This window comes from Serinus canaria, chromosome 12 (assembly GCF_022539315.1).
Source record: "Serinus canaria isolate serCan28SL12 chromosome 12, serCan2020, whole genome shotgun sequence".
NCBI classification, from domain to species: Eukaryota; Metazoa; Chordata; class Aves; order Passeriformes; family Fringillidae; genus Serinus; species Serinus canaria.
In genome coordinates this window covers 848,679-873,316 of record NC_066326.1, presented here as the reverse complement: position 1 = coordinate 873,316, position 24,638 = coordinate 848,679, and the positions used below count along the sequence as shown (strand labels likewise).

Below are 24,638 nucleotides of genomic sequence, written 5' to 3'. Positions count from 1 at the left end.
TTTTCTACAGGGGAAAATTAACCTTGTTAGTGTCAGCTGAGGCGTGGTGGAGCTCTCCAGCAGTTGTTGTCACTCCCTTATTAGGGAGATCTTCATCTCAGCCCGGCTGTATGGGTTGTAATGGAGCTGCTGGAACAGCAGTAATTGGGGAAATTACTTTGGACGGTGGCATTAATATTCATGCATCCCTGCAACAGCTCCCTGCTAATTAGTGTCTCCTCCTGCTCGATGGTGGTGGCAGGATGGGATGGGATAAATCCCTGGGGTTACTGGTGCCCAGGGTGGCAGCAGTGAGAGCTGCAGGATGCTGGGGCTGTGGCACTGCCAGAGGAGCTGGCTGGGCTGTGCCAGCTGCTGTGGGGCTCTGGAGCCCAAACCCAGCTGGGGCTGGGCAGAGCCAGCTCTTCCTGCTCGATGGCGGGATGGGATGGGATGGGATAAATCCCTGGGGTTACTGGTGCCCAGGGTGGCAGCAGTGAGAGCTGCAGGATGCTGGGGCTGCTCCTGCTGGGGCTGTGTCATTCCTGGAGGAGCTGGCCGGGCTGTGCCAGCTGCTGTGGGGCTCTGGAGCCCAAACCCAGCTGGGGCTGGCAGGGCTGGGGCAGGCTGCAGGGGCTGTTGGCTGCCAGGGTTCTGCAGGAAGAGCAGGGCTGGGATCTGTGGGAATTCTGCTCTGCCCTGGCCTGGATTGGGGAGAGGGGCTCAGGGAGAGTTTGCTCCATCTCTCATCCCCACAGTCCCACAGGCACCAGAGGACAATCCTGCCTGGTTTCAGGAGCTTTGCTGTGGTGTTATTTCCCTTCTCACTGTAAAATGAACATGTGGGGTTGGTGCCATCAGCCTGGGGACAGCAGAGGGGACAGCTGTCCCTGCCTGGGGGTGTCCTTGCTTGGTCCTGCTGGGTTTGGAAAGGATCCCTGGGTGTGCAGCTCTGGCACAGAAGATTTGGGGACACGTTTGTACACCAGGCTGGTGGGCTCAGAGGGTTCCCCTGGAGACAGCCTTGCACAGTGTGTCCCTGAGCCCCTGGGCAGGAGCTGGGCTGTCCCCAGGGAATGGCCCAGCCCTGCTGTCCCCCCAGCACAACTCAGACAGTGCCCCACTGGTCACCTCAGTGTGCCTGGGGGCTGGGCTGTGTCAGGGACACCTTCAGGGGGCTGCAGGGATGGAGGGATAGGTGCTTGTCAGGAGATCTGCACGGCTCTTGCTGTCTCACCAGACAAAAAATGCATTGAGAGGGAAGGGAAAAGAGCAAATACAGAGAATTCCACCTTAGCCTGGTCTGCTGCTCTAGCCTGGGGGGCACAGAAGGTGGTGGAGCAGGGAAGGAAGGGACCTGAGGACCATTTGTCTCCCTGGTGCTGAGCTGGGCCTGGCACCTCTGTTGGGGTGGAGGATGGATTTGCCTTTCCCTGTGCCTGGGGTCCCAGCAGGGCCCCCTGCCCTGGCTCTCCCCGTGTGCAGGGGATGAGAAAATGCAGCAGCATTGCAGTGGCTGCTCCTGAGCTGGGATGTCTGCACTAATTAATTAATCCAGGCTCTCTGTAGGCTTGCCCTCAGCTCCACAGAGCTCCTTCCTTTCTGTCTCCCTCTCTCCCATCCCACCTGGGCAGGCTGGAGCTGGGCAGGGCTGGGGAGCCACCCCAGGGGTGGGTGGGCACCCACTGGTGCTGGGACCCCACACCAACACAGAGAGCCCTCTCAAGTTCCTTTGCACCCCCTGGTTTTCCTTTCCCTCTCCTGGCAGGAAGGGAGGCCAAGCGCTTCGCTCGGCCTCTTTCCCAAACAAGGAGTAAATGAAATAAAGCCAGAAGCGATCCCAGCATTTCTCTGGAAAGCTTGGCAGGAAGAACTAACAAGAAAATGCTATTAGTTCTATTTTTAAGGAGTAGAGAGCCCTGCGATGCCATGGTGATGGGACTGGTGTAAGCACCAGACAGATAAAGATCTGGGCTAATGCAGATGGGCCGGGGCAGGGGGGAAGTGCCCAGGATTCTGTTTATCGAGCTTCCCTGCCAGCTCTCTGTTATCAAACACGGTGACTCCCGAGCTGGCAGGATGGATGGTGACATCCTCTGGCCTTTCTGCCTGGGGAAGAGTCTGCAGGAAGGCAAATCCCACAAGTGATGTGGCTCAGGGTGGGGGGCTGGCAGTGGGGCAGGGACCCTGCCAACTGTGCCCTCGGGGGTGTCCTGGCACCTGTGCCACTCTGGGAGTGTCCTGCCTGTGCCCAGAGGTGTCACCCCTCCCCAAGGGGTACCTGGAGCCGGTGCTCTGGCGGTGGAGAGGGGCTCAGAGCCCTTGTGCAGCTCCAGATGAGCCCCGTGAGCGGCTGGCTGCGGATGCTTGGGAGTGTTTGGAGCCCAGGGAGGTGGCAGCGCCCAGGCAGGGACAGTCCTGTCCTGCTCTCGGTGTGGCAGCAGCGCTCAGCTGCCTCGGGACCCCCCCCGAGCTGTGTTTAGGAGCGGGGGCAGCAGAAAAAGAGAGAGGCTGGAGGCACTCGGCTGTGACCACACAATGACTCTGTATACAAATTAGATGGATTCGCAGGGTGCTTATCTAAATGAGGTTGCCATTTTACAATGCTAATTTTCCTGTTGGTTGCTCGTGATACAGGAGCACGGCTGGTTTCAAAAACTCCAGTGCTGTGCCGGTGGGCTGCGGGGCAGGGTGCAGATTTTGGGGCAGGGTGCCGGTTTTGGGGCAGGGGGGCCGGTTTTGGGGCAGGGTGCCGGTTTTGGGGCAGAGTGCCGGTTTTGGGGCAGGGGGGCCGGTTTTGGGGCAGGGGGGCCGGTTTGGGGCAGTGTGCCGGTTTTGGGGCAGGGTGCCGGTTTTGGGGCAGAGTGCCGGTTTTGGGGCTAGGGGGCCGGTTTTGGGGCAGGGTGCCGGTTTTGGGGCAGAGTGCCGGTTTTGAGGCAGGGGGCCGGTTTTGGGGCAGGGTGCCGGTTTTGGGGCAGAGTGCCGGTTTTTTGGGCTAGGGGGGCCGGTTTGGGGCAGGGTGCCGGTTTTGGGGCAGGGGGGGGGCCGGTTTTGGGGCAGGTGCCGGTTTTGGGGCAGGGTGCCGGTTTTGGGGCAGAGTGCCGGTTTTGGGGCAGGGGGGCCGGTTTTGGGGCAGGGTGCCGGTTTTGGGGCAGAGTGCCGGTTTTGGGGTAGGGGGGCCGGTTTTGGGGCAGAGTGCCGGTTTTGGGGCAGGGTGCCGGTTTTGGGGCAGAGTGCCGGTTTTGGGGCAGGGGGGCCGGTTTTGGGGCAGGGTGCCGGTTTTGGGGCAGGGTGCCGGTTTTGGGGCAGGGGGGCCGGTTTTGGGGCAGAGTGCCGGTTTTGGGGCAGGGTGCCTGTTTTGGGGCAGAGGTGCCGGTTTTGGGGCAGGTGCGGGCCGGTTTTTGGGGCAGGGTGCCGGTTTTGGGGCAGAGTGCCGGTTTTGGGGCAGGGTGCCGGTTTTGGGGCAGGGGGGCCGGTTTTGGGGCAGAGTGCCGGTTTTGGGGCAGGGTGCCGGTTTTGGGGCAGGGGGGGCCGGTTTTGGGGCAGGGTGCCGGTTTGGGGCAGGGGGGGGCCGGTTTGGGGCAGGGTGCCGGTTTTGGGGCAGGGTGCGGGCTGGGCAGGGTGCCGGTTTTTGGGGCAGGGGGGCCGGTTTGGGGCAGGGTGCCGGTTTTGGGGCAGGGGGGCCGGTTTTGGGGCAGAGTGCCGGTTTTGGGGCAGGGAGCCGGTTTTGGGGCAGGGGGGCCGGTTTTGGGGCAGGGTGCGGGGCTGGGCAGGGTGTGGACTCGCCCAGCCCGGAGCTCGGAGCCCGGCGGGCAGAGCCGTCGCTGCAGTAATTAGCAGCCGCTCTCAGCCGCTCTGCAGATCTTGATGAACGATGCACAGGGGCCTTGTTCCTTTGCGCCGCGCTTTTGCCCTCCAGAGGGATAAATAACTGGAGGGAAGGGAATTGCGGGGAGATGGGATGGAGAAGGGAACAAAGGCGGTGTGCGCGTTCCTAAGGCTGGGATGTGAGGGGGAGCCGAGGGCACGGGGGTGGCGTTGCCAAAGCACCCCCAGCAGCCGTGAAACGCTGCTGTGCCTCGGAGCAGGAGGTGCCGGAGCGTCTGGAGGAATGTCTGGGGTTTCGTTTGTCACCTGGGGCTGGCTCCGGCTGGGCACAGGGAAATGCGACAGCCCCGGCTCGCCCGGGAAAGCTCCAGTGGCGTTTGGCATTCCTGGGGCTGCTGCTTTCCTTTGGATTCTCCACCTGTTCCCAAATGGAGAGCAAAGCCTCGTTCTCCATCCCCCTTCTCCCGTTCCCGTCCTCTCCCCCTCTCCCGGTTCCAGGATCGGGGCTGGAAGGGAGCCCCCAGTCTGTTCCGGCAGGGAGCTCCAGCCCCGCACAGGCTCTGGGGTGCTGGAGCTTGGCTGATTCCCGACGGGCTGGGATGGCCCTGCTGGTCAGGGACTGACGGGGGACATCCCATCCTCATCCCCATCATCATCCTCATCCCATCCCCATCCCATCCTCATCCCCATCCCATCCCATCCGCTCCCTGCCCTCCCGGGTTTCTCGAGGAGAGCCCACGAGGACCTGTTAGAGTCAGCTGTTCAAAACGATCTGACACCCGGCATTCCGCATAAACTTCCTTTCAGAAATAGCTATTCAGTGAGAAGTGGAAAAAAAAAAAAAAGAAAAAGCGGTGATTTAGGGTGTAAAGTGCGCATGCATAAACATGAGGTGATCTCCAGCCCGGGCGCTGGTTCTGCTGTGATAAATGCAGATGCAGGAGCGTTCCCAGGGCCGTTCATGCCCTGCTCCCCCGGCTGGGGCTGTGTGCAGCCCCCCGAGGCCGTGGCTGTTTGCACCAGCCGGGACAGGATGCTCCACGCAGGCTGTTCTGCCATGGGAGGGAAAACGCGGGGTCTCACATCATCCCTTCTCACCTGCAGCCTCCGCTGGCTCTGCCCCATCCTTCCCGTGGCTCCTGAGGGGAACAGCGTGTTCAGCACCTCGCAGGAACAATCCCTCGGGAATTCTGGGCACTCCCAGCACCAGCAGCCTTTTCACAGAGCAGAGATCCTGAAATACTCGGTGCTTTCCAGAAATGGCTCCTGTACCTTTCATCCTCAGGGCCTGCCAGGGTCACAGAGATTGCTTGCATCTTCCCAAAGCTCCCGTGCCCTGGGCATGGAGCAGCTGGAGAGCCCTGCCCAGAGCCCCAGACAGAGCTGCCAGGGAAATCCTGGGCACTGGGACAGCAAAAGGAACAGCAGGGAAGTCCTGGGCACTGAGGCATGGAAAGGAACGGCAGGGAAATCCTGGGCACTGGGACAGGAAAAGGAACAGCAGGAAAATCCTGGGCACTGGGAGAGGCAGGGGAAGGGCAGGGAAATCCTGGGCACTGGGACAGAGGAAGGAAGGGCAGGGAAATCCTGGGCACTGGGAGAGGCAGGGGAAGGGCAGGGAAATCCTGGGCACTGGGACAGGCAGGGGAAGGGCAGGGAAATCCTGGGCACTGGGAGAGAGGGGAAGGGCAGGGAAATCCTGGGCACTGGGACAGGCAGGGGAAGGGCAGGGAAATCCTGGGACACTCAGTTTTTTCATGCAGAAAAGCCAATTCTTTCTTGCCATAGTTCACATTTCTAGGAAATCTCAGAAGGCACTGTGTTCAACCCAAGTGCTCAGCAGTACAGTGAAACTCACTGCCTTGCTTGGGAAGGGTTATTGAATAGATCTATCACATTTTCTCTCTCTAGATGTGTTTATACATTTTCTTCACTGATTCTTATGGAACAGATGTCTTGGTTTTGCAGGTGTAGACTGTTTTTCTCTACAAGAATAATCAATGTTAGCTGTTTTGCATTCTGCTAATTTTCCCCTATGAGAACTTACACGCCTGTTGTAATTCAGCAGAGCAAGGCCTGATTTCACAAGGCCTTTCATTTACAATATCTTTACCTGTAAGTAAGAGGAGTGATGGGGAGGACGGGCAGGGAAATCCAAGAGCCCTTTGGTGGCCCAGAGCTTGAAGCCAGTTTGTAGGTGCTGCCTGGGGCCCACAGTGGCAGTGCCACCCAGCCCAGCTCCTCGGGCTGCTGCAGACAAAGCTGTTCCCAGGGCTGCTGGGAGGCTCCTCAGGTGCCATTCACATTTCCAGAGTGCCTGGATGATTTTTCTGCTGAAGGAATTGCAGGGATGAACCATCAAGTTTGGTCTGAACGTGTTTTAGAATCTGAGTGCTTGTGGCTTTATCTGCTCTTTATTTTGTACTCCTTTTGCTCCAAGCTATGAATGAGGCCAGCTCTGAGCACCAGGACAGGTGGAACAGGTCAGGTCTTCTCTGGCAGTTCTGCTCTCAGGAGAGACAACAAAGCACACCTGGCTTGCTTGAGGTGTGCTCCAGGCCCAGGTGTTTTATTTGATGGACAGTTACTGGACTATCCCATTTATTGAGCACTGACAGCAATTTCCACCAAATCTGACTCATGGAACTTCCAAAGGACACTTGGTGGAGAATTGTGAACCTTTTTCAATGACTGAAAATGGAGTTAATGATGAAATAACACTGCAAAAATAAGAGCAAGGCAAGTGGAGATGGGAGAGGTTGGTTTGGTCAGTGGAAGTGGCTGTGGTGTGGTTTAGGATCAGGTTTGTGTTTCTGGTGTGCGTTTCGGATAGGTTTGCTTTTTTCTTAGTCCCTTGTTTCTGGTGGTGGCGGATCGGTTTGTGTGTTGGTGTGGTTTAGGCATCAGTTTGTTGTGGTGGTTAGGATCAGTTTGGTTGTTGTTGTTGTTTTCCCAGGATATCAGTTTGTTGCTGTCGGTGTAGTAGGTTCAGTTTGTTGGTATTGTTTAGGATCAGGTTTGTTTGTTGGTGAGGTTTAGGATCAGTTTGTTGTTGTTGTTTAGGATCAGTTTGTTGTTGGGTTTAGGATCAGTTTGTTGTTGTTGTTTAGGATCAGTTTGTTGTTGTGGTTTAGGATCAGTTTGTTGTTGTGGTTTAGGATCAGGTTTGTTTGTTGGTGAGGTTTAGGATCAGTTTGTTGTTGTTGTTTAGGATCAGTTTGTTGTTGTGGTTTAGGATCAGTTTGTTGTTGTGGTTTAGGATCAGTTTGTTGGTGTGGTTTAGGATCAGGTTTGTTTGTTGGTGAGGTTTAGGATCAGTTTGTTGTTGTTGTTTAGGATCAGGTTTGTTGGTGAGGTTTAGGATCAGGTTTGTTTGTTGGTGAGGTTTAGGATCAGTTTTATCTCACCACAGGCTTGGGCTGGGGTGGGTGCTGTTGATGAAATCAGCCCTGGACCCTGGTTTGTATTTCTAGGGAAGCCCCTGATGAGGCTGGCAGCTGTTCCTGCAGGATTCCTGTTCCCCAGGGTTCCTGGGTCCCTCTGCTGCCTCTGGGCTGGCTCCAGGCAGGGCAGGAGCTGCTCTGGGGTGGTTTCCATCAGGCTGAGCTGTTAGAGACCTTTACAAAAATAACAATATTTCTGTATCTGGCTGTTCCTGCATGAGTCTAATAACATGGCCCTTAGAAAGTAATTTGGATTAATTAGAATGTCCGGGCACTTTGGCGATAAAGACATGCAGAGTAATTATCCAGTGTCCAGAATAATCTATTGAGCTTGTGAAGTTTAAGTCTGAAAATTATTCTCCCCTAAGTATTCGTCTTTCTGACTGTATTTCTGTTATTAAATTTGTTTTCCCACTAGTTAGATAACAAGAAATGTAATTACTTAGCTGGCAAGCTCAATGTCGAGGTGAAGAAAACCAGTGAAGGTAAAAGTGTGATTGCCTCGTGGTTTTCCCTGTAATAATGCAGAAATATTTAGATATCTGTGGAATTACATGGTGATGATGCACTTTGTGGAAGGCCAGAGATGAAATATAAGGGAATAAAAGGTATAGATATTCACTGGAACTTCATTATACCCTATAACTCTTGGATATGTAGTGGGAGAAATGTCAAATGCAGATTTCTCCCATAATTACAATCCATTCTCACTCCCATCTCTCTCGCTGCATTTTCTCACTCCTCTATACCCAGTCTGTGTCCTGAAGGACCTTGTTCTGTTTCTGGTGCTCAGAGGACACAACAGGCCTTTTCACTTGTGATAATGTTTATTTTGGATTAAAGAAAATATGAAATCAAAGGCAGGCTAAATATAATCCCTCCATGTCCCTGGTGGAGCCGTCCCGGGCCCGGGTCAGCCGTGCCTCCCACAGTTCTGAAGGAATTTTAAATGCCTGGGACTCGAGGAGGAGATGGCTGACCTTGCAGAGCATGGAACAGATTGTCCTCTCTGAGCCCCTCTGGCTGCTGCTGCTGCCCTGGAGGGGCTGGAGAACTCCTGAGGGAGCTGGGAAGGGGCTGAGCCTGGAGCAAGAGGAGCTCAGGGGGGACCCTGTGGCTCTGCACAGCTCCTGCCAGGAGGGGACAGCCAGGGGGACAGCCTGGGCTCTGCTCAGGGAACAGGGACAGGAGGAGAGGGAACAGCCCCAGGCTGGGTTGTTCCTGATATTCAGGTCTAAGCTAAATATCAGGAACAATTTCCCCTTGGAAAGGAATGCCAGCCCTGGCACAGCTGCCCAGAGGAGTGTGGGGTCCCCATGCCAGGGGATTTCAAAGCCCTGTGGAGGTGGCACTTGGGGACACGGGGCACTGGTGGCCTGGGCAGAGCTGGGGCAGGGTTGGGTTTGATCTCAGGGTGTTTCCAGCCCAGTGGATTCTCTCTGGTGGGTTCCTCCTGGCTGAGCAGGCTGTGCCTTGGGCAGGAGGCACAGCCAGTGTGCCAGGGCGAGGTGGAGCAGTGAACTGCACTGGGCTGCTCAAACCTGGAGCAATAATCCCTTCTGAGAACACGTTTGTGCTGCTCTTGGCTGAAACTGCAGGAGCTGGCTGCTTGGCACGCTGGCTGTGAGGGTTGGGAGGGGAGAACAGCTGGGCCCTTGCTCCTCTTACACAGGGTTTTCTCTTCCTGGCTGCCCCTGCAGCCTGGCACCTCTGAGGTGCTCTGAAATGCTGCTCTGGGTTCTGTGATGCAGGAGGAGATGGTTTGCAGTGGTCTCCGTGAGAGCTCTCAGACATTTGAATGAGAGCAGGCTCCTGCTGCTGCAGTCTCTGCTCACTGGAAGTTGTTCTCAGAGCTTGGGTTTGCTCACTGTGCTCTTGAGCTGCCTGCCCAGAGTTGAACTGTACACTGAAATTAGAAATAACCACTAATGCAGCTCCATCTGTGTTGCCAGATTTTGGATGTGTTACTCTGTCAGGGCACCAAGGCCAGAGGCTTTATTCTCCTTGGCTGTATTGAAAATTCAGGAATAAATATTCAAATCAGAGCCTTGCTCTCCAGGACAGGAGCGTGGATGCTCCCCCAGGAATGCAATCAATTATGATGTGCTGCACTAATGAGCCGTGCTCACACCCCAGCCACAGCTCTGGTTCAGCCCAAGCACTCAGCTCCCAGGATGGGTGTTCCCCCCGTGCCTCAGTGCAGTTTGTTTCCTGGGCTGGTTTGTGTGTCTGACTGTGGATTGCTGTCACAGAACGCTGTCCTGCCCCCAGGAATGGTTTCTGTCTCAGCCTGGCTGCTGAATGAGTCGTTACTGGTGTTGTCTCTATCGGGCCACTTCCAAAATCAATGAGATTTAGACTTGCAGATGAAAATCCTTTTAAAATATGCATAGACAATATAAGGTTCAATTATCTGTTTGGGATGAATGGAGCAGTGTGCACACATAAATAAAACATAAAAGCTGCTCCACTCTGTTTATATTCTGCTCCTGATTTATTTTCAGAAGAGCTGGAATTGGTGAGTCCGTGTTTGGATGTGGGAGCTCCATCCCTGCAGGGATGTGTGCCTGGTGTCCATGCATCCCTCTGCTGCCAGGGACTGGCTCCTCAGCTCTGGGAGTGCAGGCAGGGATGGGGAATGGTGCAGAGAAGGAGCTGAAACCAAATCCCCCAGTGCTGCCAGGGCCATCTCTGAGGCTGGGGACCCTGAGTGTCTGCCCAGCACTTTGGGTGGTGGCAGGAACCCTCTGAGAGTGCCCTGACTGCTGGAAATCTGAGCACCACAGGAAAGGGAATTTACTTTGGCATCTGTAAGACCTTGCAGGGTGTGTTCAGGGCCTGGGGGAGGCAGAGAAGCCCTTCCTCTCCCTCCGTTGTGCACAGAACAGACACAGAACCCCAGAATGGGTTGGGTTGGAAGGGACCTTAAATCCCACCCATTTCTCACCAAGCTGAATATTTCACTTTAAAATATTAAATGGGGAAGTGTCATACTTGTCCCCATGCCTTTGCCTTCAGTGTCAATAATCCCTGTGGTGCAGGAGATAAATTTCCCTCTTGGGGGATGGGAGAGGTGTTTGTGGTGGCTCCTGTGTGCCAGGGAGGGTGGCCCTGGAGTTTGTGCCTGTCCTGCCTGCCCAGGGCTGAGCCAGGGCCCCTCTGCCATGCCAAGGGCTGGGAGGGCTGGTGCCCTCCAGGAGCCTCCCTCCAAGAGGGGTGGCTGTAGACCAAGGCCTTAGAAATAGTAATTAGCAATTATAAATTAGATTTTTGCCCAATATTATTGAATCACAATGCAGATAAACCAAGAGAAATTAAAATGGGAGTAATAAAAATACCAGTTAATTTTACTTCTGAGAAATGCTCACTCAGGATCTTCACGATCACATAAACACAGCTTTATTCACAAAGAGGAATTTGCACACCCAAATTAGGCAAGTGTGTATCTAAAACTCTTTTTCCATGTCAGTAGGATGGAAAGTAAAGCATTTTAGTAAATATTTCATCCCTAGGAAAGCATAAATGGCTGAGTCCCAATCCCCAGAGTGTGAGCATGTTGAGACAGGGGTGATGTCCTTGTTCATTCAAGGACAGTTTCATCCCAGCTCTAGGAGGGGGTAAGGTGTTTATTTTTGTGCTGTGACTCATTTTCATTACAATTTTGCGTCTCCTGGTTTCAAGTCAGGTTCTTCAAGTCCAAGGTTCTTTTAGCATTTAAAAGCTAAGAAATGCCCCCCTGTTTTTCTGTAAAAAACCAAACTGTGCCATGAGCTCCTCACTGCCAGGAGCAGGCCTTGGTCCAGGCACAGCCATCAAGGTGAAATGCAGGATGTCTCCTGTTTATGGGCCCATCTCACTGTCCTGGGTGTTTATGAGCTTGTCTCCTGCTTCCTGAGCTGATGAAGTGCTCCCGTGAGCCATGTGGACGGTGCTAATTGCTGTAATTATTGTCCCTTAATTGCTGCAATCATCTGTTCCAGGAGTGCTTTCTCACTGGAGGAAAGGAAGCAGGAAGGAGGCTGTAGATGCAGAGAAGGCTCCCAGCTGGCCAGTGTCCCTCAGGATGGCTTTTCGTGGCTTTTCATGGCAGCTGTGGTGGGCATGGGGGTTGGAAACGGGCTCTTTTCAGGCTTGAACTTCATTAAAGAGAAGTGTGTTCAATTAGGAAGGCAGTTGTTTGAGAAACCCAAAGCAGCCTTGGAAGAGTTGGTTCCAGTGATGGGCTCCATGCACAGTGACCATGGCCATGAGCACGTGGGGATTTCCAAGGGTGTTGCACCGTGGCTGCTTTGTCCTGGCACTGGCCAAGGAGTGGGGGATGGAGCTCACTGGGAGGGCTGGTGCAAAGAGCCCCTGCAGATGGAACCAAAATTCAGGTGCATGAACCTCGTCTGGGTTCATTCGTGTTCCCTCCACTGCTCAGAAATATTTGCTGTTGCTCCTGATATGGGCTTCCATGAACACTTCCCTAATTGTTCTCCCTCACTCTCTGCCTGGCAGCATTTGGTTCTTGGCTGTGAAAGCAGCTGGAGTGCCCAGTGAGGGTGGGTGGCAGGGAGGGGTCAGCACCCCAGTGCTTTAGCAGGGGCTGCTCTCACCATGGCCCGAGGCTCCAGGGAGGGCAATTCCAGCTCCTTCAGAGCCCTGCAGCCAAACCTGCAGGAAGATTTGTTCTCCTGTCACCTCCTGGGGCAGAGAGAGGGCAGGGGCTGCTGAGGGCACCTTGGGAGGGCCCTGCTGGGCAGGGCTGGTGGCTGGCAGGGTTGGTGGCTGGCAGGGATGGGCAGGGTTGGTGGCTGGCAGGGTTGGTGGATGGCAGGGATGGGCAGGGCTGGTGGCTGGCAGGGATGGGCAGGGTTGGTGGCTGGCAGGGATGGGCAGGGTTGGTGGATGGGCAGGGTTGGTGGATGGCAGAGATGGGTAGGGTTGGTGGAATGGGCAGGGTTGGTGGATGGGCAGGGTTGGTGGATGGCAGGGCTGGGCAGGGTTGGTGGCTGGCAGGGCTGGGCAGGAGGGCAGCAGGAGCAGAGATGTTCCCTGTGCTGTGCCCTGGGAATGGGGGCAGCTCCATGGGAAGTGCTGAGCTCCAGCCCCTGGAGAGCAGCAGGAAGATCTGTTCCTGTTGCCTCTGACCTTATTCAGTGTTTTGGGTGAGATTTCCATAGAATCACAGCAGGTTTGGTCTCCAGGGAGCTTAAGGCTCTGCTCAGCCCCTGCCAAGGGCAGGGACAGCTTCCCCTGGTATCTGGATTTCTGGAAGTGCCTGCCAGGTTTCCTTCCTGCTCAGAAGGCAGAGGGAGCATGAGAAGGGTCTGGAGGGGTTTTGCCCAGAGAAAACAGCCAGGGAGAAACTTCAGTGGGCTGAGCTCCAGGCAGGGGAAGCAGCTTTCTGCAGGATGCTGGAGCTGTCTGTCCTGCAGCTGGAGATGGGGCACAAGAGGAGCTGTGCTGACTGAGGACTAAACCCTGACCTGATACATTTCTAAATTAGTAAAACCCAAGCCCTGAACAGATCCCAGGCTGTTTCTCACCCATCAGCTCACACCACAGCTCTGCAGCTGAGAGCTGGCAGCTCCTGTTGGTGAATTTGGGTGGCTGGGGGGATTTGCAGTGTGTGTCGCCTGACTCTGCCCTGCCACTCGTGGAGGGCTCCAGAGGCTCTGCCAGAGCAGGCTGAGCTCTCCCCACTGCCAGGAAACCAGAATCAATAAAACTTCCTGGGAAATTGAAAGCAGAAATGCAGCAAACTGTGAACCTCATATTGCCCTGCTAGGAGCTCATTAATGTCTCAGTAGGGGCACTCCTGCATTATCTTAATTGCTCAGGTCCTCAGGGAAATTGCCTTTTCTGAAGCCTCCTGGCTGCTGTCAGTGCCTGAGGTGGTTCAGGTGCCCCTTCCTCATCATCTTTAATGAGTGGCTGAGAGGGGCTGAGCTCAGTCCCTGCAGGAGCACCCTGCAAGAACTGCTTGGTTTGGGGGTTTGCAGCTGGGGCTGGCTCTGGGCAGAGGCCAGGCTTTGGCAGGCCAGGCTTTGGCAGTCCTGCAGCCCAGGGAGGCTGGTGTGTGCTCTGGCACTGGGGTTGCTGTGTTCCAGGACAGACTCGTGCTTTGGTGAGGGTTTGGTGAGCAGGGAGAGGAGGAGGAGGAGAAGGATGTGGGGCTTGATAATAACAGCCAGTGAGTCTGGAAGGGAAACTGGAACAGGGAGTTGGTGTTTCAGTGGGATTGCTCTGAGCTGTCCCAGGCTGTGTTTCAGTGGGGTTTGTGTTTCAGTGGGTTTGCTCTGAGCTGTCCCAGGCTGTGTTTCAGTGGGATTGCTCTGAGCTGTTCCCAGCCTGCTGCTGGGCTGGCTGCTGGTGGAAGGAGAGGCTGAGGACACTCCTGGCTCCCTGGTGTGTTTGTGTTTGTGCAGAAGCTTGAGCAAGACAACAAGAGTGACCCAGAGACAGCTCTTCATTAGCAGGAGAAAATGAAATAAACGAAGAATAATGGTCAACGTTAGAAATAAATTAACATCAATTAATCACTGACTAAGACAATGTTCCCAGCATTAATCATCCCCTTGCTGCCATCAGAGCAGCAGCCAGGCTCAGCAGAGGAGCAGCTCCTGCATGGTGTGTGCAGGGTGCTGCAGGCACAGGGGCTGGGGAGAAGCTGCTTGCCCAGGGGTGAAATGCTCCCTGCCAGCTCCTCAGGCCCCTCAGGGAGCCCAGCTCAGCTCCTGCCAGGACAGCGGGGTCCCTGTGGGTCACAGCCCCTCTGCCCCAGGCTGGAGCCTTTGGGAAACACCCTGGGGCTCTCGGCAGCTTTTGGATGTGTCAGAAGATGGGGAGAATGTGATGGAACAGAAATCCTGCTTCTTCCAACCCTGGTTTGGAGCTGGTGATAAAGAACAGACTTTACCAAAATAAAATGGTGAAGAGACAGAAAATATTTATCTGGATAACTGAAAAGCCCCAAACAGAGCAGTCTGATTGATTCAAACTCTGATTTCAAGCTCTGGCTGTCCCTGGCCCTGCCTGTGCCACCATGGGCAGCATCCCTGGAGCGGAGAGCAGGGACCCTGCCCAGCTGCCCTTGCTCTCACTGAGCTGGACAATCCATTTTTATCCTGAAGGGCTCTTCAGTGCTGGAGGTGCCTGGTGGAGCTCCCTGGAGGCAGCAGTTGGATTTCAGCTGATTTTTACCTGGTGGGTGCCCACTTTGGCCCCTGGGGTGCTGCTGGTGGGCACGGGGGCCGGGCAGGAGCAGCAGGTGCCTTTTGCAGGTGTCTGCCCTGGGCTCTGCCCCTCTGGGCAGGGAATTGTGGTGCCTGCAGTCCCTGCACGCCCTCTGAAGGACTCTGCTCCCTGTGTTTGAACAAAGCAGGAGGAGAACTCTACTTGGCACATTTCTATAACTCCATGTTGCTTTTAGAGATCCTGTTAGAAACACTGGTAAAACACCTCATATCTGCTTTTTATACTCCAAGTGATTGAAGCAGCCAGCAGCAGTTAATATTTTATGAACAGCGGAAAAAGATTTAAAATCCAGAGGTCTCCTTAGGAATATAAGCAATGCAGCAAATTCTCTGGAAGCTTTGCTTGTTGTAAAAGTGCAGAATGTGCTCATTTTGATTTTTGGTTGAAAAAGCAGTTGCTGGCAAGCCGGAGTACAAAGAGTTGCCACAGATAAAAAGTGATATTTCAGCCCACTTTTCTGCTGGTTGCAGAACACAGCCCTTGCTCTGCCCCTGCTCTCTGTGGAGCCAGAGGTGCAGAGCCCTTTGCAGGCTGATCCTGGCAGTACAGAGCAGGTCTGTCCTTCTGAGGAGGCAGGAGCTGGTAAATTCCTGTAGGGTGGTAAACAGTGTGCAGTGCTGGGCAGGGAGCAGAGCTGGGCATGCAGGAGGTGCCCATGTGAGCAGCAGGCACTGCCCTGTGCTCAGCTCAGGGCTCAGCTGTGGATGTGGTCTGGGTGCAGTGCAGAGCTCTTCCCTCCCCTCCCTGGGGCTCCAGGAGAGGCAGGGCAGGTCCCTCAGCTTGGGGAGCAGTCCCAGCCTGCTACAGGCAGTGGCCTTGGGGATTGGTGTCCTGTCAGCTCAGGAGCTGCCCGGGGGCCCTGGCCAGCCAGGGGAGCAGCCCTGGCACTGCTCTGGGCTCTGTTCCCAGGGGCACTGCCAGGCTGCTCTGCCCAGGGCAGGGGAGCAGTTCCCGCTTTGCTGGGGCAGAGCTGAGCTGTGCCCAGGCCGTGGCTGTGACAGGGATGTCCCTGCTCAGCAGCCTTCACACTCTTCTTCAGCAGAAGGAATAAAGACTGAACCTCCTGTGCCTTGAGCCTTCATCCTCCTGAGGCTGAGGAAGGGAATCCCTGGCTTTCAGCCAGCGCTGGCAGGTGCAGAGCTCTCCTCCCTCTGCCAGGATCCCACACCCTGCTGAAACCAGCACAGAGACACCAGGGCAGTGAGGGGTTAAAATGTTTGTGTGCTGATGGGATTGCCTGAAAGGAAGGAGTGCTGGAGTGCACTCCAGAGCTGTGTGCAGTGGGTTCACTGCTTTACCTGGGAGCTCTATTTGGGTAACGAACTGGGAGCTTTACCTGGCCAGCGGGGAGCAGTGGGTTCCCAGCTTTGCCTGGCTAACTGGGAGCTTTGCCTGGATAACTGGGAGCAGTGGGTTCCCAGCTTTACCTGGGTAACTGGGAGCTTTACCTAGGTAACTGGGAGCAGTGGGTTCCCACCTTTGCCTGGGTAACTGGGAGGTTTCTCTGGGTAACTGGGAGCAGTTGGTTCCCAGTTTTGCTTGGGTAACTGGGAGCTTTACCTGGGTAACTGGGAGTGGTTGGTTCCCAGCTTTACCTGGGTAACTGGGAGGTTTCTCTGGGTAACTGGGAGCAGTTTATTCCCAGCTTTTCTGGGTACCTGGAGGCAGTGTGGGGTTGCTCCTGTCCCTGTACCGTGTAGGGGAACGTGGTGCAGAGCTGCAGCTGCACACAGCAAAGCCAAAGCTCAGCTGAAGCCAGGTGCTTTAGCTGCTGCTGCAGGAAGTGCCGTGAGTCTGTGAATGTGTGTATTTATCAGAAATTGTTTTTTTCTACAGATCCCACAAATCAGTTATGCCTCAACTGCACCCGAGTTGAGCGATGACAGGCGCTATGATTTCTTCTCACGGGTGGTTCCTCCAGATTCCTTCCAAGCACAAGCAATGGTGGACATTGTGAAAGCTTTGGGATGGAATTATGTGTCCACTTTGGCGTCTGAAGGGAATTATGGAGAAAAAGGAGTGGAGTCCTTCATGCAAATTTCCAGAGAGGCAGGTAGGCTGCGCTCCCTCAGACAGCGCTGCGGGAGCGTCCGTGTCGTGTCGTGCCGCTGTCACCCCCTGTTCCCCAGCTCACCTTGGGTCCCAAAGTGCTGCAGCTCTTTGCAACGCTCTGCCGTGGCTCCTGGATGCTGTCATCGCTAAATTGCTCGTGGAGGTTCAGGGAGTGGGGACCCTCCGTGGATTTCAGTCATTTCTGGGGAGTTTGGAGATGCCGAGTGGTGCCCAGCTGCTCCTGCTGCACTGGCCGAGGTTTGCTGCTGTGGGCATGGGCAGAGGGCAGGTTTGGAAGGGCTGAGCTCCTCTGTCTGTGCCCAGCCTGGCTGGTGTCACCCAGCCCTGGGGCCAGCCTGCTCTGAGTGGGTGGCTCTGGGTTTGCTCTGGCATTTCCCTGCCCAGCTCCGTGAGGGAACTCAGAGCCTGTCCCTGGAAGGCTCGGGGGCTGCTCTGTGCCATGTGGAGCCCCCAGGCCCAGTGGGGTAAGCCATGCCAGAGCTGGGCTGAGTCCTTGGCCAGCTGGTTTGCAGCCCAGACTGGTGAGGGTTTGGGACCTGCCGTGCTTGGAGCTGGGTCTGTGCTGGGAAGGAGAAGCTGCAGATGATGGAATTCACTGCTGGAGATAACTGCAGGGGCTGACTCCAGAGGCTCTGCAGGTGGAGCCCATCAGCAGGGGCAGGGCTGTGCTCCCCAAACGGGACTCACAGGTGTCCCAGCCTGTCCCTGCCTGGCACTGCCTAAATGAAAGCAGCCCCGTGCCCAGCCCAGTGCCCAGGCAGGGCAGGAGCTGCTCTGGAGCAGGTGTGCCCATGCCCTCAGCTCAGGGGTGCCCATGCCCAGGCTGGTCCCACAGCCCTGGCTCTGTCTGCAGGGACAGGCCCCAACCTGTCCCAACCTGTCCCATCCTGATGGGTCCCTGCTGGCAGCATCTGCCAGGGAACAAGCAGGGAAAGTCACTGGGCTTAAAGGGAGGGGCCTTGGAGAGGGGGAGCTGGAATTGTTTCCTTATGTTGGTGTCACAGAAGGAACCCACATTTGCATAAATTCTTCTGTTCCTACAAATGCATATTTATGTGGTATTAGAGCAAATGGGTTTGGATTTAATACAGCAGGAAGTGACAAATGCCAGTGCTCATTGGAATTTAAAATTGGCTTTATTTGCAAATACCCACTGTTGCAAACTCATACCCAAAATGTGATCCCTGTGTGAAGGACAGGCTCTGGCTGCAGAGCAGGATCCCATTTCTGGACCCTGTGCAGAATTACATTTATTCCATGAGCTGTCCATGCAGCCAACACCAAACTCAGCCCCTGCAGAAAGAGCAGAGCCAGAGGCCAGCAGTGCCTGCTCCCCTCAGCTCTGCCTGTGCAGGGGGATGTAGGTGAGGCTGGGATGAAGGCTCTGACAGGGATGGTGCCTAAAGCTCCTCCTCAGAGCCAGGATGGGATAATCTGATCCCTGGCTGCTGCTCAGGGCTGTGCTCAGCTCCTTGTGCCACGCTCATACAGCTCAGGTGAAGCTCTGATGGGATTTCGTTCCTGCCAGCAAGGTCCCTGGGCTCCCAGAGCCTGGCAGGTGCAAGGAGATCTGGTTTGGGGAGGTGGAATGGAGCAGGGCTGGCTGGAGGTGCTGCTCCTGCCCTTCCCTGGGCTGGTGGAGCCTGTCCCTGCCTCTGGGCTGTGAGCCCATCCCCAGTGAGCCCAGGCTAGGGGTGTCCTTGGGAGGAGCTGTGCCAGGGCTCCCTGCCCACCCTGGCACAGCCTGGGGCTGCCTGGGCTCAGCCTTGGCACAGGGACAGGGGCAGGAGGAGAGGGAATGGCCCCGGGTGCCCCAGGGGAGCCTCAGGGTGGCTGTGAATGAAAACTCCTTCCAGAGAGTGCTGGGCAGCCTGGCAGGGGCTGCCCGGGCAGTGCAGTCACCAGCCCTGGAAAGGGTCAGGAAGGGCTGGAAATGGCACCTGGGCAGGTGTGCCACCCTGGCACAGAGCTGGCAGGGACAGAGCTGGGCAGGGATGGGCAGAGCTGGGCAGGGATGGGCAGAGCTGGGCAGGGATGGGCAGAGCTGGGCAGGGTTGGGCAGAGGTGGGCAGGGATGGGGGCAGAGCTGGGCCAGGGTGGCAGCACAGTCCCTGCCTGGCTCTCCCTGTGCAGCCTTAGGACCAGGCAGATCAGAGCTCAGGCAAAGCTGAGCCATGCCAGCAGGGAGCAGGGCTGGCAGCTCCCAGAGCTGTCTGCCAGCTCCCAGGCCCTGTGCCTTGGCACAAGGGAAGCTCTGCTCCGTGGGTACCAGCACAGTTCCTGCTCTGGCTGCAATCTGCAGCTCGTTATCCTGAAGGCAGAGTTTCATCCAAACTTGTGTCTGATCAGCTGGGATCTTAGGAAATCTGAGGATCAGTGGAAAGTGCTTCCCGTGCTTAGTTTTCAAATATGCTTTGGCACAAAAAGACTTTGCTTGATCCTCTGAGTTAATAATTCTTCACAAAGTGACTTTTATTATGAGCACTTCAAGCGAGTTTGAATATGTCATTGTGGCAGGAGATGAAGATTTGAAACATGCTCTGCAGTCTGTGGGATTAATAAATTAGGGGAATGGTCTAATTATGGGAAATCTAAAGGACAGTTTCAGATTATTAATGAAACTACTGAATACTTGAATTTCAAAGATTAATTCATCTTTGATTTTTTTTTTAAAGATTAATCTGTACCAGAAGGTTAATTGCTATCTGTAAGAAATATATATATTGAAGTCGTTAGCAAAAGACCACTTGAATGCCTCCTAACAGATAAATGAAAGATCTGGAGTGCATTTATGGATGTTCTGCTCTCCCCAAACAGCCCATTTCGACAGCTCAGGGGGGCTTTGCTGCTCGCCCACTGCTGGGCTGCAGGATGTGTGTGTGTCCCCTTCCCCTGCTGGGCTGGGCTGGGCAGGGCTGGGGGAGGATGAGGAGGAGCAGGGAGGATGGGGGGAGATGTGGGATGTTGGGCTGAGCTGCGGGATGCTGGGCTGAGCTGTGGGATGCTGGGCTGAGCTGTGGGATGCTGGGCTGAGCTGTGGGATGCTGGGCTGAGCTGTGGATGCTGAGCTGTGGGATGCTGGGCTGAGCTGTGGGATGCTGGGCTGAGCTGTGGGATGCTGGGCTGAGCTGTGGGATGCTGGGCTGAGCTGTTGGATGCTGGGCTGAGCTGTGGGATGCTGGACTGAGCTGTGGGATGCTGGGCTGAGCTGTGGGATGCTGGGCTGAGCTGTGGGATGCTGGGCTGAGCTGCTGGGGCTGCCCCAGGGCAGCAGGCTGGGCTCAGCTCTCCCCCTGCAGCCCCTCGGGCAGGCCAGGCAGGCAGACCCAGCTGTGAGCTCAGCTTTGAGGGGCAGTGTGGGGGGATAGAACATGAGAAAATAAAGATGGTGTAGAAGGTAATCTCAGCCCTAAGAGTTGCAGCTGGCCAAGTACCAAGGATGAGGAGCAGGCCTGACTTTCCCAGGCCCAGCTGTACCCAGTGAGAAGCAGAGTGCTGGAGAAAAGTGGGGTGGTGCTGAGAAGGAGCTGGAGTCACTTGGCTGCTTGTGAAGGAGGAAGAGTCAGTGCTCTGAGGAGCTGCCCCCGAGGGACACCAGGCAGGTGTGGAGCTTTTGTGACCAGGGGACAGCAGTGTGGGACCCCTGCCATGAGATGCCAGCGGGGCAGCCTCAGCAAAGCAGAGCTCTGGCTGTGGGGCTGGGCTCTTTGGGGGTCACAGACCCCGGTGTGGATGAGTGTGAGGGTGCAGAGCACAGGGGCAGGTGTGGGGAGGTGTCCAGGGCCCTGCAGAGCCCTCCTGGGGGCTCAGTGTGTTCCCTCTGTCCTTGGCTGTGTTCAGTCATTCAGCTGTGGTGGGAGTAGCCTTTCCTCATTCCCTTGGGATCCCGTTTTCTGGATCAAATACACAAAAACCAACGGATGAAGCACTCAGAAAATCAAGTCATTTATATCCAAGCACTTCAAGTGTTTTCCATCTTTCTTCCCCCTTTTCCCCAGCACTCAGGCACGTGTCCTTTCAGTGTGCACTGATGTTAAATAACAACATTATGAAATCTATTGTTCTCCCTCCTGTTGTCACATAACAAATGTTTTGGCATTTCACAAAAAACAGCCAGGAAGGATTGCTGTCTGTGTTTGTGGTGACTGGTGTTCTGTGCTCAGCCTGGCAGGGTTAATGAGATTTCCTGTTAATTGTGGCTGGGCTGGGAGAAGATGCCCTGGCCTTGATCCTCAGGAGTGCTTGGGGTTGTATTGAGAGCCTGGAGGAATTTCTGAGAGCAGGAGAGGAAAACCTGTCCCTGGAATGCTCAGAGCTGCTGTGGCTCTGTGGGACCTTGTGAGCAGTGCAGAGGAGGGGGCTGAGGTCCCTCAGAGCTCCTCCTGTGCCTGGCTGAGGTGCTGCCAGCCCCAGGCACCAGGCTGTGGTTTTACACCCCAAACCAGTGGGGCTGCAGGGCTCGTCCCTCCTGAGCCTCCCAGGAGTCCTGGGGGGCTGCTCTGCTCCCTGCCCAGCACAGAGGGGATGAGATCTCAGCTCCCTTTGCACACATCCACTTCTCTTTGATTGCACAGGCAGAGTCGGCACCAAACACAAGCACACTGTTAAAGAGCTTGAGTTAAAAACAAACCCAGTCCCTGGTGCCTGGTGATGGATGTATTTCCTTCCCTTTTACCAAATCCAGCCATTGGTGCCTGGCTGTGCTGGGATCAGGGTGTGAGGGAATGGAATGGACACACAGGCTGTGCTGGGATCAGGCTGTGAGGGAATGGAATGGACACACAGGCTGTGCTGGGATCAGGGTGTGAGGGAATGGAATGGACACACAGGCTGTGCTGGGATCAGGCTGTGAGGGAATGGAATGGAATGGACACACAGGCTGTGCTGGGATCAGGCTGTGAGGGAATGGAATGGACACACAGGCTGTGCTGGGATCAGACTGTGAGGGAATGGAATGAACACACAGGCTGTGCTGGGATCAGGCTGTGAGGGAATGGAATGGACACACAGGCTGTGCTGGGATCAGGGTGTGAGGGAATGGAATGGACACACAGGCTGTGCTGGGATCAGGGCTGTGAGGGAATGGAATGGACACACAGGCTGTGTTGGGATCAGGCTGTGAGGGAATGGAATGGAATGGACACACAGGCTGTGCTGGGATCAGGCTGTGAGGGAATGGAATGGAATGGACACACAGGCTGTGCTGGGATCAGGCTGTGAGGGAAGGGAATGGACACACAGGCTGTGCTGGGATCAGGCTGTGAGGGAATGGAATGGACACAGAGGCTGTGCTGGGATCAGGCTGTGAGGGAATGGAATGGACACACAGGCTGTGCTGGGATCAGGGCTGTGAGGGAATGGAATGGACACAGAGGCTGTGCTGGGATCAGACTGTGAGGGAATGGAATGGACACAGAGGCTGTGCTGGGATCAGGGTGTGAGGGAATGGAATGGAATGGACACACAGGCTGTGCTGGGATCAGACTGTGAGGGAATGGAATGGACACACAGGCTGTGCTGGGATCAGGCTGTGAGGGAATGGAATGGAATGGACACACAGGCTGTGCTGGGATCAGGGCTGTGAGGGAATGGAATGGACACACAGGCTGTGCTGGGATCAGGGTGTGAGGGAATGGAATGGACACACAGGCTGTGCTGGGATCAGGCTGTGAGGGAATGGAATGGACACAGAGGCTGTGCTGGGATCAGGGAGCTTGGGGAGGAGATCCCCTTGAAGGGTAGAGGCTGCTGTGTTGGGGAGGAGGGGGGGAAAGGAGAGAGTTTGGGGTTAGGGAACAATAAAAGCAATTGGTCTGTAAAAGAGCAAGGGAGGAACAGGGCTGAGGAGAGGATGAAAAGCTCTAGAACCAAGGTGGTGCCAGTGGCTGGGGTTCCAAAGATTGAGCCATGGCTGGGAAGAATGTCCACGAGTAAGGAAGCTTTGCCAGAGAGTGAGTGGGCTGGAAAATCACATTTGTTTAATCCCAAAAAAACCTGATTTCGAGAGCAGAATTGACTTTGACTGTGAAAACTTAAAACCTCTCGAAGATAAGGCAGGAATTCTTCCCAGAGTGTCTCTGGTGCTGAGGGCAGGAGAGCAGGCTGCCTGGAGGTGTGTGCCCCTCAGCTGGCTCCTCCTGTCCTGCTGGTGTGGGGCAGGCAGGGACAGCCAGGAGCTCCCCAGAGGTGGTTTTGCCCAGTTCTCATTCTTTACAGGGCCTGCCTTCCTGCTGGGCTGAGCTGCTCAGAGCTCTCCAGCAGGGCTGGGCTCCTGCAGCAGCACCCAGGCAGTGCTCTGAGCCCCAGCCCAGCAGCTTTCTGCTGAAAGCATGAAGGGTTTCCCAGAAATGCTGGTGGTTTGAGAGCAGGGTGCAGATGTAGAGCAGCAGGGAGCTTTGTTGGACAGCTCTTCACGGACGTTTCATTGCTGTTTATGTATTTCTTTTAAAGCCAATTTATGTCTGGGCAAAAGCAAGTCTAGACAGATTGTCTAAAAACTTTTATTGGCTAATTAAGGTTATACTGCTGGTGTATCACTGCTGGATGGCAGGGACTCTGCTGAGGGAATGGCCTCTGCTTTGTGCAGCATGTGTCTTTTGCCAAGTCTTCTGTCATGCCTTGGGAGGGCTTTTTTCATTTCTATTTCAATGTCCAAAGCAAATGCCACTTGAAATCTCATGTTTGGCCCCCTGAGCCTGGCAGAAGGAACCAGAGCCCCTTGGTTTTCTGCCAGAGCACTGAGCACTGGTGGCTGCTGTGCAGGCAGGGAATCCCTCCCGGAGCTGGGGCTCAGTTCTGGCCTCAGAGTCTGTGGGAGGGTGGCCAGGGATTATCATCCCCCTGACCTTCCGTGGGACAGATCTGATGGTATTTGCTCATCTCTGGTTGCTGAGGTGCCTGAGTGTTGTCATCTGATCACAGGGGTTCCACACTGCTGTCCCCGTGTCACAAAAGCTCCACACCTGCCTGGTGTCCCTCGGGGGCAGCTCCTCAGAGCACTGACTCTTCCTCCTTCACAAGCAGCCAAGTGACTCCAGCTCCTTCTCAGCACCACCCCACTCTTCTCCATCACTCTGCTCTTCACTGGGTACAGCTGGGCCTGGGAAAGTCAGGCCTGCTCCTCATCCTTGGTACTTGGCCAGCTGCACCTCCTTAGGGATAAGATTACTTTCTACACCATCTTAATTTTCTTATGTTCTATCCCCCTACACCTGAGCCCTGCAGTGACCCAGAGCTGTGTCCCTGAGCCCTGTGAGCCCAGTTCTGCATCCCCAGTTACACAGCCACCTGTCCCTGGCCCCAGTTCTGCACCCACATCACACACCCAGAGCTGTGCCCTGGTTCCAGCCCAGTTCTGCATCCCCAGTCCCAGCCCCAGCCTGTCCCTGGTCCCAGAGCTGCCCCCAGCCCCAGCCTGTCCCTGGTCCCAGAGCTGCCCCCAGCCCCAGCCTGTCCCTGGTCCCAGAGCTGCCCCCAGCCCCAGCCTGTCCCTGGTCCCAGCCCCATTCAGTGCTGCCCATCAGCACTGAGGTAACTCTGTTTGCAGTCACTGTTTGGTTTCCTCAGCAGTCTCAGCACCTCCCCAGCATGAAAAGCAAAGCACTTTCTTTTTACAGCTCTTCAGCTTGGAGCAGGTCTCAAAGCAAACCTGAGCAGATTTGTCAGCTTCAGAAGGCCTTTCTGTGAGCAGAATGCTATTGATTAAACTCTAACAACATCTTTTGCTCAGAAAGGAGCCAGGAATCATAGACATCAGAGATGGCAGAGATCTAATTTGGGTGTCATTAGTGCTGAGCTGCTTTTCTCTTCAGCAGGTGAATGTGCACAGGTGTACCAGCAGCTGCCTGCCAGTGCAGCCTTTTCCCTGCAGCAGCAAATGCCTGGGAATGTCTGGCACTGGGAGCTGCTGTGCAGCCCTGTCCTCTGCTCCCCAGGCACTCCTGGCAGGAACTCAGCTCAGCCCCCAGGAGCTCTCTCTGTCTCTGTCTCTGTCCCACCCAACCAGGCCATGGAGGCTGTGCTGCTTGTGATGGCAAATCCAGGGGGAAAATCCTCTCCCAGCTCAGCCCTTAG

The 24,638-nt window shown here is 55.4% G+C and overlaps 1 protein-coding gene across 1 annotated transcript in view; it reads left to right on the top strand.

The window, feature by feature from the left end:
- The window catches only part of GRM7 (glutamate metabotropic receptor 7), a 176,956-nt gene that overhangs the window by 58,841 nt on the left and 93,477 nt on the right, over positions 1 to 24,638 (top strand). Inside the window, exon 2 of the mRNA XM_050979261.1 lies at positions 16,329 to 16,545. Within this exon, the coding sequence (XP_050835218.1) occupies positions 16,329 to 16,545 (217 nt within the window). The remainder of the gene's footprint in view (positions 1 to 16,328; positions 16,546 to 24,638) is intronic.